Genomic DNA, 16,606 nt, shown 5'->3' with positions numbered 1-16,606 from the left:
GCTGTTTGCTTCCTGGCTTGCCCTGCATGAGAGGTCTGGCTCCCGGCATGACCGACTGGGGAGCGTCTCAGCCTAGAGCTGGGGCAAGATCCCAAGGGCATGGGTAGCTCAAACGTTGAGACCAGAACTTGTGACCTCAAGATCACTCCATCCTTCTGCACCTTCCTTTCTCTCCATCAGAGCGTTTCCCCCACACTCACTGTCTCTGTTGTATTCTGCCTCTCAGAGCTACCTTCCGTGCTTCTGCTCAGAATCTTCTAGTCTGGTCACTGGAAAACGTAATCTTTTTCAAAGTCAGGAAACTCCTGGGATTGTGTGCTGATTGGGAAAAGCCATTTAACCTTTTGGAGTTTGTTTTCTAACAAGAGTTTCCAAGAAGTTTTGACTTTTTGCCCACAGGAGCGAGTATGTGATACAAATGCTATTAAGTGCACCTGGGCTTTGGAAAGACAGGTGCTGTATCAATCATCTGCTGTCAGCATTACCCAATTAGCCATGGATACCTACTAATTGCCAGGAAGTAGGATATGTCTATGAGCAAAGTAGACAGAAATCCCTGGCTTCATGGAACATGCGTTCTAGTGGGCCCAGTGGCCTAGGGAGGACAGTGAACAAATAGGTGAGATGTGTAGTATATCAGGTGGTGAGAAGAACAGATACAGGATATCAGAGGGGAAACAGCACGGAAGGGAGGTTGGAGTGTCAGGGGATGGAGTGTTACAAGGGTTGCAAATTCACATGGAGTGGCTGGGCAGGGGCTGATGCCCACAGAGGCCTGTTTTAAAGCCATTGTGGTCAAATGGCCTTCTCTCCCCACATGAGTTGTAACCATTTAGGAATGATTCTGTTGGGTCCCATTAAAACTCCCTTTTAGCACCGACACTCGGGTCTGGAAATTTCTGCAGTGCATCCTGATTCAATGTAGCCTGCTATATAGCAAGGTTAAGGGTGAAGACAATTATGGGACATCAGTGAGAGCTGGGGTCAGAAGAGCTGCCACCAGCGTAAGCCAGAGGTAGAAGCCCAGGTGAGCAGGTGCCCTCCCAGTCCCACACAGGGAACCTGGCTCAGTCAGCAGCCGGTCCCTGCAAGTAGACAACTCTTGAGTCTCTTGAATTTAGTCACAGCTTCTAGGGGACCAAAGGACAGTGTGGAAGGTAGGTCCATTCTCTGTTTCACTAATCATCTCTTTGCTTTTCCTACCTTCAAGGCAAAAGGAGCCTATCCTGTCGGCCCCCCATGGTCAAGCTGGTGTGTCCCGCTGACAACCCGCGGGCTGAAGGGCTCGAGTGTGCCAAGACATGCCAGAACTACGACCTGGAGTGCATGAGCATGGGCTGTGTCTCTGGCTGCCTCTGCCCCCCGGGCATGGTGAGTCACCAGGCACAGAGCTGGCACCTGCCCTTTAGTTTTCCTGTAGGCAGGGATGAGTGAGGGGGCTGTGGAGCCAGAGAGAGGAAGAAAGAAGGGCTCAACAAGGATGGTAATGGAGGCAGTGCTGGTAATGGGGGTGTGGAGGAGGGGAGGCTCTTCTGTGGCAGAGTCAGCTGCCAAAGTCAGGGAGGGAGTTGCTACGAAAATGCCTGGAGTTGGTCCTCACAGGATCTGACAATATATAAGAACTTAGCTTACAGGAGTGCCATAGGAAGCAAAGAATTTCCAGAAAATACTTTCAAGTAAAAACAAGCATTTCCACTACAATTTTCCCAGAGGCTGCCTTCCATGCTATAAAAATGGAGAGAGACATATATATTTGCATGTCATTGATGTATATGCATATAACTTACTATTTCAAAAAAAAAAAGACATTGATGTCCCTGCTGTGTCACTAGCAACAAGTCTATGGGCCCAACAAGTCTCTTCCCCACAGTGAACGTTGTTTTTCTTCATCTGTAATGTGGGTCGTGAGGTCTTGGCCAGCTCTTCACATTGCATGACTGGTGGCTGAAACGGGCATGGAGGCCATGCGTCTAAGACCGGGCTGGTTTGCCACTCCTGGCTCCTACGTGGATGTTCTGCTGCTGATGGCAATGATCTGAGCATGCCTGCTCCTCCTCATCTCCCTCCCAAGTCTAATCATAGCCAGTGTAGTAGTAAATAGATGACGCATACACCCTGAAGGATGCAACTTCCAGATGTTTCTCTTTCAAAATGCATCCTGTCTTCTTGTTTTCCCCCGACTTCAATTCCTTATACCCAACGTGAATGGTGAGGGGTTGGGGCAGGGGCTGGAGAGGCCAGAATGGGAGAGGGTGGCTCTCAAATGGCTGTGGAGGGGACTTAGTGATGATGCCCAGGACTCCGCTTGAGGGGCAGTGTGCTGGACTGTGGGACCTGTCGATATTCTCTAGAGGGAACATGGACTCAATTACCAGTGTGTCAGGAAGGCTGGGATTGCCATGTGTGAAGGACAGATGCTTGTTTTTCTACTTCCCCTTCAACTTTTTGTTCTCTCAAACAGAGAGACTAACTCTTGTTAATTCTCCCCTCCTCTGTCTTAGCCTCTGAAAGTTTTGGAACTGTCTTTGCTGATGAGGAGAGCTAGTGATTGGCCAATGAGCACCTTCCAACTGGAAGGGCTGTTTGGTGCCTCAGCAGAAGGTGGATATCACGAAGGGTCTCTAAGGAGGGGAGTCTCAGACCTGGGTAGGAACAAAAAATAGGAGAAGGCAGGGGAATCTTCCTTCTTGCTCTTCTGTATTCCTGGGGCCTCTTGTACAGAAAGTCTCAGAGCTTTGGTGTGGGCAAGGCATAGATCATTGTCTCTTCATCATACTCAGCAGGAAAAGGAATCACTCAGAGGACTGTGTCAGCATCGGATATGCTTTGAAAAGAACTTTCTTGTCATGAAGGAAACAATACAGATAGCCTTAAATTTTAATAACCACAATAATTACATTATGACCCCAGATCCCAAGAGGACAGTGAGACCTCAGATACAGGCTGTGGCTGTCCTGTTAGGTGCTCGTTGGCATTCCTGAAGCACTGGGCACGCATTCTGAGGACAGCACTTAGATACCTGTCACGTGACGAAGTGACTCGCACTTCAGCCACAGGGGCTGATAAACTTGCAAGTTCATACTGTAAGAGATTGGGTTATTTTCACAACTGCTTCATTACGATGCCGGCGAATGTGCAAATTATTGAGGCCAGATTCGAGAGAGCAGAGAAGTCCGTGTAATGTATTAAGTGCACGCAGCGTGCTGGCTGCAGCACGGGACACGTGTTCTTGGCCATAACACAAAGAAAATGGGGCTGGGTCTGGAAACACCCTGTTTGGGCCCATCTGATGGTGCAGACATTATCCCTCGGGGTGTAACTGTCCAGTCTGTCCCATGTGAAGGGGCAGGGTTGTGGGATGTCACTAAGGGCTTCAGGAAGGGGTCATGGATTCTGCATTCTTCTGAGGACTTGAAAGGGGAAAGGGAGGTGGCTTTTTCCTGGGGACAGATCTACAGAGGGCAGAAAGAGCACTGAGCAGGAATGGGGTGCAGAGGGCAGATCCGTGAGGCCAGCCTTCCCTGCTTTCCGACTCCATGCTCTTGCAGTCGTTCAGTCTTTACTGGAAGCCCAGTCACCTCATGTGTTATGTAGACACCTAATTTTTGTTCTGCCTCCATCATGCATGGCTGTGGGCCCCAAGGAGATGTGTGCGAAAGCATTTTAAAGCCAGAGAGTTCTACAGAAGTGTAGGAATAGCTTTAGTTGTTGTTTTTGTAACCAACCAAGGCTGTCTCTGAGGCCGCACCCATCAGTTCCTCCTGCTGTCCGTAGGAGAGACCCGTAAAGGATGTTTTTTCTTAGATTTCCAATCTGTTGTGGACCCATGGTTTTGTAAATACAATAAAAATGAATTCTCATAAAAATAAAAAAAAGCAATGACAAAAATAATATGATCCCACCCAATTAAAAAATATTGTCGGCCAGGCACAGTGGCTCACGCCTGTAATCCCAGTGCTTTGGGAGTCTGAGGCGGGGGCAGATCATGAGGTCAGGAGATCGAGACCATCCTGGCTATACACGGTGAAACCCCGTCTCTATTAAAACAAAAAATTAGCTGGGCATGGTGGCGGGTGCCTGTAGTTCCAGCTACTGGGGAGGCTGAGGCAGAAGAATGGCGTGAACCCAGGAGTCAGAGGTTGCAGTGAGCTGAGATTGTGCCACTGCACTCTTGGCTGGGCGACAAGAGCTTTTTTTTTTTTTTTTTAAATTTTTTTGAGATGGAGTCTCGCTCTGTTGCTCAGGCTGGAGTGCAGTGGCGCGGTCTCGGCTCACTGCAGCCTCTACCTCCCAGGTTCAAGTGATTCTCCTGCCTCAGCCTCCCAGGTAGCTGGGACTACAGGCACCCGCCATCACACCCAGCTGATTTTCATATTTTTAGTAGAAATGGGGTTTCGCCCATGTTGGCCAGGCTGGTCTCGAGCTCCTGACCTCAGGTGGTCTGCCTGCCTCTGTCTCCAAAAGTCCTGGGATTACAGGTGTGAGCCACCATGCCCCGACTTAAAAAAATGTTTTCTTTCCTTCTTTTCATGATCCCCAAATCTAGACTCTTACCTCCCACTTTTTATGAGATACAACAGACATGACATGACTCTGCCACATTTCCCTAAGATTTTCTAAACACTTTCTCTCAGTTTCTGGGCTTACTTAACACCCTCACAGGTTGGCCCTGGCCCAGGGAATGCACTTTGAGCAGCCCTGTTCTCAGCCGAAGATTGTCTCTTCTCCTCTAAGGTGTCTCTGAGGGTCCACCGTATGCCCAGAAGCACCTGTTTGAAGATATTGGGGGGCAGAGAAAGAGCCTCTCTCTTTCTGATTTGTCTCAGGCCTGGCACCTGCTTAGAGCAGAGGTTTTCTGGTTGACTCCACAAGCTGCAGGCCCTATCTGCTCTTGCCACCTGGCAAAGGTCTCCTGGCATGGGAATGAGGATGGGGGCCCCTTTGCTAAGTGGTCCGCGCACCATGGTAAATGAAGGGCAGAGAAGCCGCGTGGAAATGGCATGGTATCGGAACCCCGGCTCCTGACATCTACTTAAGTGAATGGCAAGTCACTTAACATCTTGGCGTCTTAATTTTCTTATCTGTAAAATTGGCTTACAGGCTGTTGGGAAGACTGGAAATGAGAGCAGCGAGGACGTGGGAGGTGCTTAGTGAGTGGTGGTTTAATGACGACTATTACAATAAGTTCGTGGTGGGAAACCGTGAATCCTGCTATGAACAGAGATGCTGCAGGGAATTAGCACACACAGGAGCAACTTTTTAGATCCTAGTGTTCACTTTCTGAGACCCACTGGATCAATAAAATGAGGGAGTTGTGCTAGAAGGTCTCCCAGGTATTTTTCTCTAGTTCAGAAAATCTTGGAGTGATGCTTGCCTGAAGCGTCCATCTCTAAGTTAGAATAGTACCTGCTCCCACCACCAGGTGACGGCAAAGCACAACCCACTGCCCTGCTCACCCTTCCTGAGTCCGGCCACAGGGGTAACTCCAGGAGCATCGTAGAGGGCGGAGAAGAAGAAACCCTGAGGCCCCATTATGTCAGCCCTCTTCTATCACACAGAAGGAGACCGAGGACAGAAAGGGAACAGAGCCGGGTCAAGGCTTCATAATTGTACAGTGGAAATTCTGGTCTCCTGACTCAGAGACCAGGGCTCCTCCAATCTGAAACGCTTAGGCCTCTGTCTGGGAGATGCTGACTTACCCTTTGAAACCTAGCAGCTACATCTCCCAAACTGCTGGTGTTGGGAGCCTCTTGGCGGTGAGAAGTGTGTTTACGTGCCTGATCCCAGGATGCCCAGTTTCCTTACTGGCCCCATATGAAGACTGAAGGAGTTGGGCACTGCTTCTTAAACTTCAGAGCTTGGGTTCAAGGGCCCATCCAGAGGCGGCCTCACATGTGGGCATGGTACATTCTAAAAGGTCCCAGGAGGGCGTGTTTCGGAAATATCTCCTGCATGGTCCATGATTGGTCACTCAGTCGGGCTTACTGAAACAATAAGCAAACATTCATTTTGGTTAACAAGCGAGAGGTTTAAAGAAAAGTGGAACCTCGTAAGTCCTCATAGGAAGAGTCACCACGCTCAGCAGGAGTTATTCCATCAGATCGCTCTCCTCCTCGCAGACTTCTGGCTGAGTTCCGCTGCTGTGGCCTGAAAGTACGGATGGGGTAGGAGAATGAACGAAGGGCAGTTGGAAGGTAAACAAGATTTTGGAGAGTGGGTCACAGTGGTGTTCATGTATGGAGAGTTTGGGGACAATGGGGACTTTTCAGAGAAAGGTAACAAGACCATTTTTTTCCTACTTTATAATTTTTTTTGAAGCGGACCAACACGTAGGACCACGTTCTCAGCCTGAGCCCTTCTGACTGAAGAGGTCATGAGTTGGTGAATAATGGGACGAGTATTTCTGCCAGGCTTTCTTCTGAAGTCTTTAGGGGACATTCATAGACTTTAACTTAGTAGCCTTCTGATGTCCCAAAGGGACAGACACTAGACGGAGATGGTTCTCTTCATTTTCACTGTGAGGTTTAAGTGACTTGTCACAAAACTCAGGGACTACTGCGCTGGCCTGTCCTGCTTCTCTGCACAGCTCCCTGTGGGCCCCGTCCATCCCCTAAATCACCCCTTTATTTCCACACCTGTCCACCTCCGTGAATTTCCACCTCCCTGAGTGTCTTTGCTGCTTTGGGATTCTCTGGGTGTGTTTAGCTGGGCTATTGTTACCTGCTCTTCTCTCCCAAGTCACGAAGCCTCATGCTGTGGCCTGGAAACTCTTTCTTCTCCTTGAAGGTTATGTTTTATCTCCTCTCCAGCTCTCTTAGGACCTAACTCCACACCACGGTGGCCTTCATAGCAGTCCTCACTTAATAATCAAGGTCCTATTATACTACTGTTGTCTGTGAATTAATAACCTCCTCTCGCTAACACGAGTCAGGGCAGAGAGCAGCCACGTGGTTTGCAGTGGATGCTCGGAAGGAGGAGGTAGTGTCGGCTGCAGTCGGCATTTTATCTCACACCCGAGCTGGGACTGGAGTGTTGTGTCCACTGGAGGAGGGCTGGGCTTCCATAGACCCACAGCTGGGTGATAGGGACTCCCTGGGCCGTGAATGCATTGTGGGTTTTCCCATGGGTTGAATATCATGGTGAGAGGTAAAAACATGCAGCATGCAGACCAAGCGGCCCGGGAGCCCCCAACCAGACCTGTCCAAGGGTTAGGGGCAACACGTGCTGAGGTGAGGAGAGCCTGGCTCTGTTTCCCGCAGTCCATCCCTGCACTTCTGTCCCACGTGGTATTTGCTACAAGGAGGCGTGTTACCTGGTTTCTGTTGACTGTTAAGGTCCCTGTGGGATGCCTCAGTCATTCTTGTAGCAGCCACTAGGTGGCGGGCCTCAGGCTTGTCAGAGCTGACCCAGGATGGGGGCGATGTGGAAATTAACCCTAATTGTGACAGAGGCCTTGAAGGCTCTGCTAGAGAGTTTTTCAGTCCCTCCCAGATCCTACCAAGGTGCCATCTTCCGTACTGGGCGTCTGAGCTCATGCCCTCCCAAGAACAGTGGTTCCAGGAGGTACGAGCTACCAAGAGTGGGGTCAACCTGCATCATCTTCTCTGCCCTGTCATTCTGCCTTATCAGCTGGGGTTCAGGGATTCGGGGACACCTCCAGAGGCTGGGTGAAGGTAGCATTCGGTAGTGGAGGATTCTTCCTATTTCCGTACCCCTTCCCCAACACACACACGGCGCTCACATACGATTCTAGCCTGGGTCCTTGAAAGTCCTTTGTTCAGCCTAAGATTGCCCTGTTCCTAGGGATTTGTCTAGCTCCAGGCCTGGGAGCTCGGGCTTGTCTGGGGGAGGGAGTGGGTTACGTGGAGCTGGAGCTGCCCAGACCAGGAGCTTCTCGCCCTGCAGGTAGCTCTGGAGCCAAGGTGCGACAGTCTTTCACCTGGAGGTGACCCGGGCCTTTTTGAGAGCCCCCAAGCCTAAGCCACACCAGGGCAGGCATCCAGGGCTGCCCTCTGGAGTCGGGACAGAAGCATGTCTGCATGTTGAGCTTAGAGTGGGTTTGGCCAACTCTTCCTGAACCCACTGGGGCTGGTGGTTCTTTTTTTTATTTTTATTTTTTGAGACCGAGTCTCGCTCTGTTGCCCAGGCTGGAGTGCAGTGGTGCGATCTCAGCTCAATGCAAGCTCCGCCTCCCAGGTTCATGCCATTCTCCTGCCTCAGCCTCCCGAGTAGCTGGGACTACAGATGCCCGCCACCATGCCTGGCTAATTTTTTGTATTTTTTTTAGTAGAGATGGGGTTTCACCGTGTTAGCCAGGATGGTCTTGATCTCCTGCCCTCGTGATCTGCCTGCCTTGGCCTCCCAAAGTGCTGGGATTACAGGTGTGAGCCATCGTGCCTGGCCTTTAGTTCTTTTTTTCCCTAGCCCCAACAGACCTGAGAAATACAACATGCTCATGTAAGTAGTTTCCCGAGGCATGAGGACAGGGAAGTAAAGCATACCCCAGGGAGAGTGAACCGGAATACTGGAGACTGGGCAGGACGGGGGGCCTGTGGCTTGGACCAGCCCTCAGACTCGACTTCTGATCGAGTGCTACTTATGCCCAACATTCGGCTCTCACCTCCAGAGTGTTAAGTACACGTTAATCTTATTCAATACAGTGTTCATTTTCTTTAATTATAAACATAATACATGCTCACTGAAGAACACTTGGAAAAAAAGTCTTAAAACCGAAAAAGAAAATAAAATCCTCCCACCCCCCTATCCCAGCTCACCACCTGGAAGCAGATTCTGTATCTTCTTCTAGTCTTTTGTGAAATACATATAAATTTGGAACCATATGTATATACAGTTTTTCTTCCTATTTTAAAAATCAACAGTATAAGTATTTCTCGCTTCATTTAAGATTCTTCCAAAGGGCCATTGTAATAACACCATAGGATACCGGTGCCTGGCGATTCCTTAATGGATTTAGTCATTTTCCTATTAATTGTTTTCCGATTTTTTTTTGCAATGATAATTCTCCATCAATCTTTGTCTATAATTCTATTTCCCTTAGAGAAATCCTTCCCTTGGGATGGCTAGGTGTAAGAATAGGTGCATTTCAAGGCCTCTGGACATGATTTTTTGAAGTACCTTCGCAAAAGTGTCCAGGTTACAGCGCCCCAGCAGGGCATGAGAGGGCAGAGGGCAGTCAGTGTCTTTAGTTGACAGGGAGGAGCCATGTAGATGGGAACCCATGTTTGCCAAGCCCCAGCCTGGGCGTAGGTTCCCTGTCCTGGCTTGGCCTGTAGTGGAAGCTGTCCCCTGGCGCAGCCCTGGTCCTGGTGCCGGTCCCAGTGCTGGGCCTAGGCTCAAGTCTCAGACAGCACTTCCCGGAGCGGGCTGGAGGAGGGCTTCAGATCAGTCACTGTGGCCCTGAACACTTGGATTCTTTTCCCTTAGGTCCGGCATGAGAACAGATGTGTGGCCCTGGAAAGGTGTCCCTGCTTCCATCAGGGCAAGGAGTATGCCCCCGGAGAAGCAGTGAAGATTGACTGCAACACGTGGTGAGGCTCAGTGAGCGGCTGCCCCGGGGACCCAGGCCCTGCGGGTGGAGTGAGGGCACACGCGGCCACAGGACCTTCCGCCCTTGCCTCCAGCCCCCGTGGGAACCCGGTTACTCTCTGCCTTTCCTCTGTGCTTGTGTTTCTCCATCTGTAAAATGGGGAGAATCTTTCTCATCACCTGTGCCCGTCCTGCATAGACACTGTTCAACAGGTTAGTACAGTATCCCTTATCCGAAATGCTTGGGACCACAACTGTTTTGGATTTTGCATTATTTTGGACTTTGAAATATTTGCATATATATAATGAGGTGTCTTAGGGATGGGACCCAAGTCTAAACATGACATTTATTTATGGTTCATATCTACCTGATGCACATAGCCTGAGGGGAAGTTTATACAATATTTTAAATATGTATTTAATGTGTGTTTAGTATTTTCACCGTGTGTGCATGGAACAAAGTTCTGTGTACATTGAACCATCAGAAAGTAAAGGTGTCACCCTCTCAGCTACCCACACGGTGTCATGTTGGTGCTCACAGTTTTGGGTTTCGGAACATTTTGGACTTCAGATTTTTGGATGAGGAATGCTCAACTTGTATTTCTGTTCAGGGAAATGGGCCCCACGGAAGACGGGGACCTCGCCCCACCAGTCATTGGGTTTGTGGCCAAGCTGCCAGTGGGCACGGGGTCTGGAGGGTCCTTCCCTTGCAGGCCTTACACTGTCCATGAGCACAGCGTGAGTGTGCTTGCAACATGGTTTGCAACATGGTTTGAGGCGAGGGTGGCTGGTTGCCTTCTCCTTTTTCCTTGGCCATCCTGCACATAACCCCTCACCCTGCTCATTCACCCTGCCTTTGACTCTGGCTGTGCACAGCCTTGGACAGAGGCAGAGAGGGCTGTCTCTTGGACTTGAGGTCTGAGCTTACCACCTCTGACGCACAAGTTGGCTTCTTAATGTCAGCTCTGGTTACAGGTGGTGACAGGGTGGGACACGTGGCAGTGGGCAGATCACTATAGATTTTAACATGTAGCTACGTGCACAGAGCCGCTCCTGGCAGAAGTGCATGCTTCATCACTCTTTTCCAGACTCTGGGCTTTCCCGCTATTATGTCTTGCTTTTCCCGTTAGCCTCAGGCTTTCAACCTCAGTGTGTCTGTTTGACAGAGACCCTGTGGCCAGTCTCAGGTAGATGTGGCTTCCAGGGTGAAGCTGAGCGAATTCATAACAGGAGGCCTAAAGAGCATCTGGGCCTTCTCCCTGGCAGCCTGACTCACTTTGGACAACCCGTTCCCTTCTTTGCCTCAGTTTCCCGCTTTTAGGGAGAGCAGCTAGGCTTCCCTGTGTCTCGCTGGGCCCATTGCTGGGCCTGTGAAGTCCACACTCCATGCTACAGGTCCTCATCTTCCTTGGGCTTCCTGGAGGGTTGGGAGGCACCCAGAGTATTCTGTGTTCTTTCATTGTCTCTATTGCCCAGATGGGCCCCTCAAACCCAAGGTGCCCAACTTGTCATCCCTGCCATGACTGCTCCTAGTGCCTGTCGGGACCGGAAGTGGAACTGCACAGACCACGTGTGTGACGCCACGTGCTCCACGATCGGCATGGCCCACTACCTCACCTTCGACGGGCTCAAATACATGTTCCCCGGGGAGTGCCAGTACGTTCTGGTGCAGGTGAGAGGTGGGGAGATGGGGAGGGGGTGCTGTCTCTTTCTAGCAGGGGTGTGTGGTGTGCCTCAGCTTGGGTTCTGCGGGCCTGTCTGCAGAAACGACTCTGGGTCTGGTTTCTACTGGAGTATTTTCCAGTCTTTTTTTTTTTTTTTTTTTTTTTTTTGAGGCGGAGTCTCGCTCTGTCGCCCGGACTGGAGTGCAGTGGCCGGATCTCAGCTCACTGCAAGCTCCGCCTTCCGGGTTTACGCCATTCTCTTGCCTCAGCCTCCCAAGTAGCTGGGACCACAGGTGCCCTCCACCTCGCCCGGCTAGTTTTTGTATTTTTTTTTTAGTAGAGACGGGGTTTCACCGTGTTAGTCAGGATGGTCTCGATCTCCTGACCTCGTGATCCACCCGTCTCGGCCTCCCAAAGTGCTGGGATTACAGGCTTGAGCCACTGCGCCCGGCCGTTTTCCAGTCTTTCACAGAGGTGCCTGAAGCGGTAGGGATTTGAAGCTCAAAGTGGTTGTCCATTTTCCCTGTGCTCACCTGGGGGCTTATAAAACGAGACAGAAGCTTGTTTGTTGTTGAGGATTGGTGTGGGAGAAAGGCTACTGCTAGTCCACGTTAGCACAGATGTGGAATTAAAAAAAGGCATCTGTTCCTTCTGGTAGACACAGCCTCAGTCAGGGTGCATAGCTGAGGGAGTGGGTTGGGCTGGGATTTCAGTCCCGCTGAGCCTCCCTTCCAGCACCCTGGGCACTGCACAGTCTGCAGGTGTTGTGCAGTGGCCCCGGACAGGCGGGTGGTTGAAATGACCCCTGGAGTTTACTTCCTGTGGTATGGCCTTGTGGAATTCTCTGCCATTTTAATTTCTAACTTGGTAGAATTCAGAATGGGAGGAGTGGGAGTGTGGGACACGGGAAAGTCATCCTGCCCAAGCGGGTGAGAACGAGTCCAGGAGTCCTCACCGGTGAGTGTGGGCAACAGCCCCTCCGCCTCCCACGCCCCACTGCATGGATTCTTGTAAGTTTCTCTTGCTGGTTGACATCAACTGTGTAAGCAAGGAAGTATGAGTGCTTTTCTCCCCAGAGCCGAGGCGCTGTACTCTGAAGCTTTAAACAAATATGGTTCCTCTGTCTCCATTCCCAGGAGGAGGAGGGGGCGGGGGCTGGGTGTGGTCTGAATGGAAGACCACAAACCCATAGGAGCCCCAGCCCCAGAGGCTGAGTTGCAGGAGCTGGTGAGTCAGGCAGCGTGGGTGACATGGACTGACCACCCGTGTCGAGCACGCTGGGCATGGGGCGGAGCCAGCAGCAGCCTCCGCAGTCCCCACCTCACACCTGGGCTGGCCCAGAGAGGCAGGCTATGTGCTGGGGTCACAGGGCATGCAGACCAGGCAAGGAACCTGTGAGCCGGGGGGTATGCACCCCTCTAGAGCTTTCCCAGAGGTTCTGTATGGAAGTTTCCCAGCCTCAGCAGCAAAAGACAAGGCGGCACCAGCTTTGCAGAACAACTACCCAGCCCATTTCAAATCTGAGCATCCAGGAAAAAATTAATTCAGTGCAGCAAGGCCCAGACAGCCAGTCAGCATCTACCGCTCCCAGCCCTTCCCTGTCCAGGCCGTCTTTCCCAACTGGACCAGTTTGAAAGATTCCCCTCCAAACGGTGCCCTGTGTGTGGACATGTTTTCCTTTCCCACAGCTGGTTCTGTTGTCTTCTGCTGCGTTGTCCTGGGGCCCCTCCCCTTTCTGCTGTCCTCCTTTGGGGAGTAGCATCAAGACCTAACTCCTTGTCTTTCAGAAATCTCAGCTGATGATAAGAACAAATAAAGCACTTACACCCTTGTTTCCTCTTTTGGCCTTCGCCATGCATCAACCTAACACAAAGCCAGTTAACCTAACGATCCCATTAAGTCGAATGGAATCTTACAGAGGTCAGATTGTGTGTTGTATGGACACATGTATGTATGTGTGCATGTATGTATGCATGAGCATGTGCGTGTGTATGGGTACGTGTGTGTGGGTGTATGTGTGTATGACTACATGGGTGTGTGTGTGTGTGTGTGGGTGTGTGTGTCAGATAAGTGGTTTGCTCAGTGTTGCCATTAAGTGGCAGAATCAAGATTCACACCTTGTTTTTCTTGTTTCTTTTCTTTTTTTTGAGATGGAGTCTTGCTCTGTCGCCAGGCTGGAGTGCAGTGGCATGATACTAGCTCACTGCAGCCTCTGCCTCCTGGGTTCAAGCGACACACTTTGTTTTTCTCAGTTGAACGTTTTATCTTTTATTTTTTCCGTCGTACCACAATAATAGCCCCATGGGAGAGAGATTTGCCAGGAATGTGTCCCCTTTTGCTTAATTTTCTATGCAATTGACCAGCAAGGACCGGAACTCCCTTATTGTCTCTACTCATCTTGACCTGGCAGTTCAAGACCCGTGAAGCTGTGTCAAACCGTATTTGGTTCCGTTTCTGGGCCAGCAGTTCAGAGGGATTCAGCCAGAGTTTAGAGCCACAAAGTGCCCTGTGGTCAAACTGTCCCAGCTACCTGGGTGGGACTCTAGGCAAGGGCTCCAGAGGGACTCTGATGGGCTCTAGGCAAGGCCTTTGAGCCTGATGCATCCATCAAAGCAGGTCACATGTCACCTTCCCTCCCTCCCCCGCCTTCACTCCCACCCCACTCACTGCAGGCACCTGGCTCATCTTTCATGGGCGAGGTTCACACACCTGAGGACATTCAGCTGGGCATATCCCCCTTCCCCCAGGCACACACACAGACGCATATGCACAGCCATGGACATGGCAAGATCCTGTGACACATACTCAAAGGCCTGCGATGAAGAGATGCCAATCTTCTGGTCTGGTGAGAGCCAGTGGGAATAATGGTCCTCTCGTGGCACTCCTCTTTCCCTAGGATTACTGCGGCAGTAACCCTGGGACCTTTCGGATCCTGGTGGGGAATGAGGGATGCAGCCACCCCTCAGTGAAATGCAAGAAACATGTCACCATCCTGGTGGAGGGAGGAGAGATTGAGCTGTTCGATGGGGAGGTAAGTGCGGCCTCATCTCCTCCACCCTCATGTCCCGCTTTGTGCTTCTGTCACTTAAGAGGAACATTTTCCAAGCATTCATTTAGAACTTGTGTGAATGGAATCATGCACAGCCATTAAAGGGGATGAGGCAGAGTTGTTGCAACTGACCGTGACGTATTATTTTATGAGAAGAACAAGTGGCAGAGCAGTATTTTAGCGACAGTGCAGTGTGTGTGTGAAGGATGTGCACATGCATCTGCACAAACATCGGAAGAACCGGTGCTCACCTCTGGAGTAGGGTGGGGACTGGAGGGTAGCCGGGCTTTCTTTGTGTGTGTGTATGTATGAAGTGATGATGTTATGGGATATGTTTCGTATATTTTTCTGTTCTTTTCAGATAAACATTTTTTTTTTTTGAGATGGAGTCTCGCTGTTTCATCCAGGCTGGAGTGCAATAGTGTGATCTCTCTTCTTACTGCAACCTCCACCTCCAGGGTTCAAGTGATTCTCCTGCATCAGCCTCCTTAGTAGCTGGGACTACAGGTGTACGCCACCATGCCTGGCTAATTTCTTGTATTTTTAGTAGAGATGGGATTTCACCATGTTGTCCAGGCTGATCTCGAACTCCTGACCCCAGGTGATCTACCTGCTGTGGCTTCTCAAAGTACTGGGATCACAGGTGTGAGCCACTGCACCCGGCCAGATAAACATTTTTAAAGGAGCTCAAAAGAGGAGTAAATGGATTAAGTCCCCTGTGTACTAAGAGCTTAAGAAGTAGTTCTCAGAAGTGTACACAAGACTTTCTTAGGAGATCTGGTTTAAAATGTGGATCCTGGAGCTCCATCCTGAGATTCTGACTCAGTAGGTCTGGGTGGGGCCCAGGAACCTGTGTTTAAAGTTGCGGGTCATCCCCAGCCCACAGGTTTGGATCAGCTGCTCTGACTACATGGAGGGCTATGGAGACCCAGGCTCTGGGCACACACCTGTCCTGGTATATTCATTTTCTCCTGTGGCCTCAGCCTGCATCTCTGCCTTCTTCCCAATACCCACCATTGACATCAGTGGATGGGAGGTGAATTCTTCACCATTATGGAAGAAAACTACTGAGCAAGCGTGATGTATTAACTGTGGGTCAGCAGTGGCAACTCCGTTTCAAAGGACAGCTCTATTTAGGGCAGAGTGACAGCGATGATGCTGAACAGGTGTGCAGACATGTGAGGGATAGATTTGCACATGTGATTAGCTTGGCACGTGATGTGTTACTAACAAGAGGACCTCTGCAAAGGGGTGATGGCGGGTCTCAGCCGCAGTCTCAGTCTGAGGAATGAGAGTCCATCACGCGTGCTGTAATGGGCCTCGAGGGTGCAGCACTGGCAGGGATTGGGCCAAGTCAGAGGCTCAGGTCAGAGCCCTTCTCGAACCTGCAGTGTATGATTCCTGGCACTAGCACTGAGTACCGCGTTTCCTTTTTCTTCAGCTCTGTCTCCTGATGACAGTGGCTCTAGGGAGGGGGAGGTGGTGGGATACAGGAAAGGTGAGAGTCTGCTGCTTATTTTTATAGAGGAATAGATTTTTAAACAATCAACTAGAGTTGCTTAAAATCATTGCCATGTTGAAAACCTGTCTAGGGGACCACTATATTTAATGACTAATTGTCAATAAAGCACCTTTTGTGAAGCGATGGATGGTCTTCTGCTCATTGGTTTCATGGTACTTTAATTTCATAATCATGACTTTGCTGCTACCTCTGTTACCATCTCTTGGTCATGGACGCCTGGAGAGTGGTGCTGGTGAGATGGCCACAGACATGTCCTGGCGTGGGGCTGGCCCTGCAGGGGTGCGGTGGCATGTGGGGTCCTGGAGGGGTGGTGGTGCCTGCACTGGTGGGCACTGGAGGCAGATGGGCAGCTGTGGAGTGGAGCGAGGATCTGGCTTTCAAGCCTACCCTTCATCCTCCCTTATGTCTTGCTTTGTCTTTCTCCAGGTGAATGTGAAGAGGCCCATGAAGGATGAGACTCACTTTGAGGTGGTGGAGTCTGGCCGGTACATCATTCTGCTGTTGGGCAAAGCCCTCTCCGTGGTCTGGGACCGCCACCTGAGCATCTCCGTGGTCCTGAAGCAGACATACCAGGTCAGTGGCTTTTCTTGCTTCATCTTGCCGGGGACTTGGCCTTTGGAGCATTTTCTGCTCCCTGATTAGCAAACCCTTGTCTCTCTCTCCTTTCTTGGGGGAAGGTGGTATTCAGTTAGGACACGAGGAAGTCATTATTTCTTTCTCTTGCCTGATTGCCTTGGCCAGAACTTCCAACACTGTTGAATAGGAGTGGTGAGAGAGGGCATCCCTGTCTTGTGCCAGTTTTTAAGGGGAATGCTTCCAGTTTTT

General features: G+C 50.6%; 1 protein-coding gene across 1 annotated transcript in view; it reads left to right on the top strand.

Annotated features, from left to right (window-relative positions):
* VWF (von Willebrand factor) overlaps window positions 1-16,606 on the top strand; it is a 198,100-nt gene that overhangs the window by 86,005 nt on the left and 95,489 nt on the right. Inside the window, exons 16-20 of the mRNA XM_011955306.1 lie at window positions 1,211-1,371; window positions 9,445-9,548; window positions 11,080-11,218; window positions 14,107-14,241; window positions 16,208-16,354. Coding sequence (XP_011810696.1) covers window positions 1,211-1,371; window positions 9,445-9,548; window positions 11,080-11,218; window positions 14,107-14,241; window positions 16,208-16,354 — 686 coding nt within the window. The remainder of the gene's footprint in view (window positions 1-1,210; window positions 1,372-9,444; window positions 9,549-11,079; window positions 11,219-14,106; window positions 14,242-16,207; window positions 16,355-16,606) is intronic.

This window comes from Colobus angolensis, unplaced genomic scaffold, assembly GCF_000951035.1.
Source record: "Colobus angolensis palliatus isolate OR3802 unplaced genomic scaffold, Cang.pa_1.0 Scaffold11, whole genome shotgun sequence".
NCBI lineage: Eukaryota > Metazoa > Chordata > Mammalia > Primates > Cercopithecidae > Colobus > Colobus angolensis.
The sequence above is the reverse complement of the archived record's forward strand: the minus strand, read 5'-3'. Positions and strand labels throughout refer to the sequence as shown.